The following is a 1,469-nucleotide window of genomic DNA, read 5'->3' on the forward strand; positions in this document are numbered from 1 at the left end:
GCCATCTATTCGAGAGACCACTCCTCGCCGTACTTGGCCATCTCCCTGCCAAATCTTCTCTCATGCATGTTGGCGGACAATCTTCGTTTATGCTCCGTTTTGCATCATCGATGCTTACAGTCTAATTCCTCGCTAATTGTTTCAAAGGAAGTGGAAGAACTATTGATGTTTTTTTTGGACTAGTGAATGCCTAATTATATGTGTTAAAGATCAATAGTCGAATCTTTATCTCACCGCTTCATTCAGATGGATTGAAGGCAACTGCTATTGGTGATGATGATTGTGCCTCAGGGTCTGCTAAAAGGAAGAGAAAGAACTAGTTCAGGGGGATCCGCCGCCGCCCTTGCGGTAAATGGGCTGCTGAAATAAGAGATCCTCGCAAGGGTGTACGTGTCTGGCTTGGCACTTACAACTCCGCCGAGGAAGCTGCAAGAGCCTATGATGTTGAAGCCCGCAGAATTCGTGGCAAGAAGGCAAAGGTCAATTTCCCAGAAGAAGCTCCTATGGCTCCTCAGCAACGCTGCGCTACCTCTGTGAAGGTGCCCGAGTTCAACACCGAACAGAAGCCGGTACTCAACACCATGGGCAACGCAGATGTGTATTCCTGCCCTGCTATTGACTACACCTTAAATCAGCAATTTGTGTAGCCTCAGAACATGTCGTTTGTGCCTACAATGAATGCAGTTGAGGCCCCTTTCATGAATTTTTCCTCTGACCAGGGGAGCAACTCCTTCAGTTGCTCAGACTTCAGCTGGAAGAATGATATCAAGACCCCTGGCATAACATCTGTGCTTGCATCCATTCCCACCTCAACAGAGGTCAATGAATCTGCATTTCTCCAGAACAATGGCATTAATTCAACAGTACCTCCTGTGATGGGTGATGCTATTGTTGATCTTGCCGACTTGGAGCCATACATGAAGTTCCTGATGGACGATGGTTCAGAACAGTCAATTGACAGCATTCTAAGCTGTGATGTACCCCAGGACGTGGTCGGCAACATGGACCTTTGGTCCTTCGATGACATGCCCTTGTCTGCTGGTTTTTACTGAGGGAATTGAGGTCGCTGGGTGCCTGTATATATAGACAAAGGGTAGGCATATGCGATGCTGGAAATGAACTCATCTTTTATCTTGTTTCAGGAATAAGTATTCTGGACATCAGCAAGTGCTTGTGTCTGGTGCCTATAGAATCGAACAGTGCTGATGTCAGTCTATGGTTATGTCTAGCTTAAATGGTCAGGAGACTGAAGTCTTATGCAATATACTTCTGTCCTGTAACCCTATACTACATATCTATCTATGAGACTAGTATGTTTTTTTTAGAAAAGGAGGATGTACCGCTGGCCTCTGCATATGGACGATGCATGCAGCCCTATTATTAATTATTCATAAAAACCATACAAGATGATACATCAATAAGCCGGAAGCACCATCTTGGCAGCGCTATTGCTACTCCTATCCCCTTGA

General features: G+C 45.5%; 1 protein-coding gene across 1 annotated transcript in view; it reads left to right on the forward strand.

Moving 5' to 3' along the window:
- Window positions 1-1,052, forward strand: part of LOC123170919 (ethylene-responsive transcription factor 1-like) — a 24,265-nt gene extending 23,213 nt beyond the window's left edge. Inside the window, exons 3-5 of the mRNA XM_044588634.1 lie at window positions 292-348; window positions 384-569; window positions 648-1,052. Coding sequence (XP_044444569.1) covers window positions 292-348; window positions 384-569; window positions 648-1,052 — 648 coding nt within the window. The remainder of the gene's footprint in view (window positions 1-291; window positions 349-383; window positions 570-647) is intronic.
- The last annotated feature ends 417 nt before the right edge of the window (window positions 1,053-1,469 follow it).

This window comes from Triticum aestivum, chromosome 7D, assembly GCF_018294505.1.
Source record: "Triticum aestivum cultivar Chinese Spring chromosome 7D, IWGSC CS RefSeq v2.1, whole genome shotgun sequence".
NCBI lineage: Eukaryota > Viridiplantae > Streptophyta > Magnoliopsida > Poales > Poaceae > Triticum > Triticum aestivum.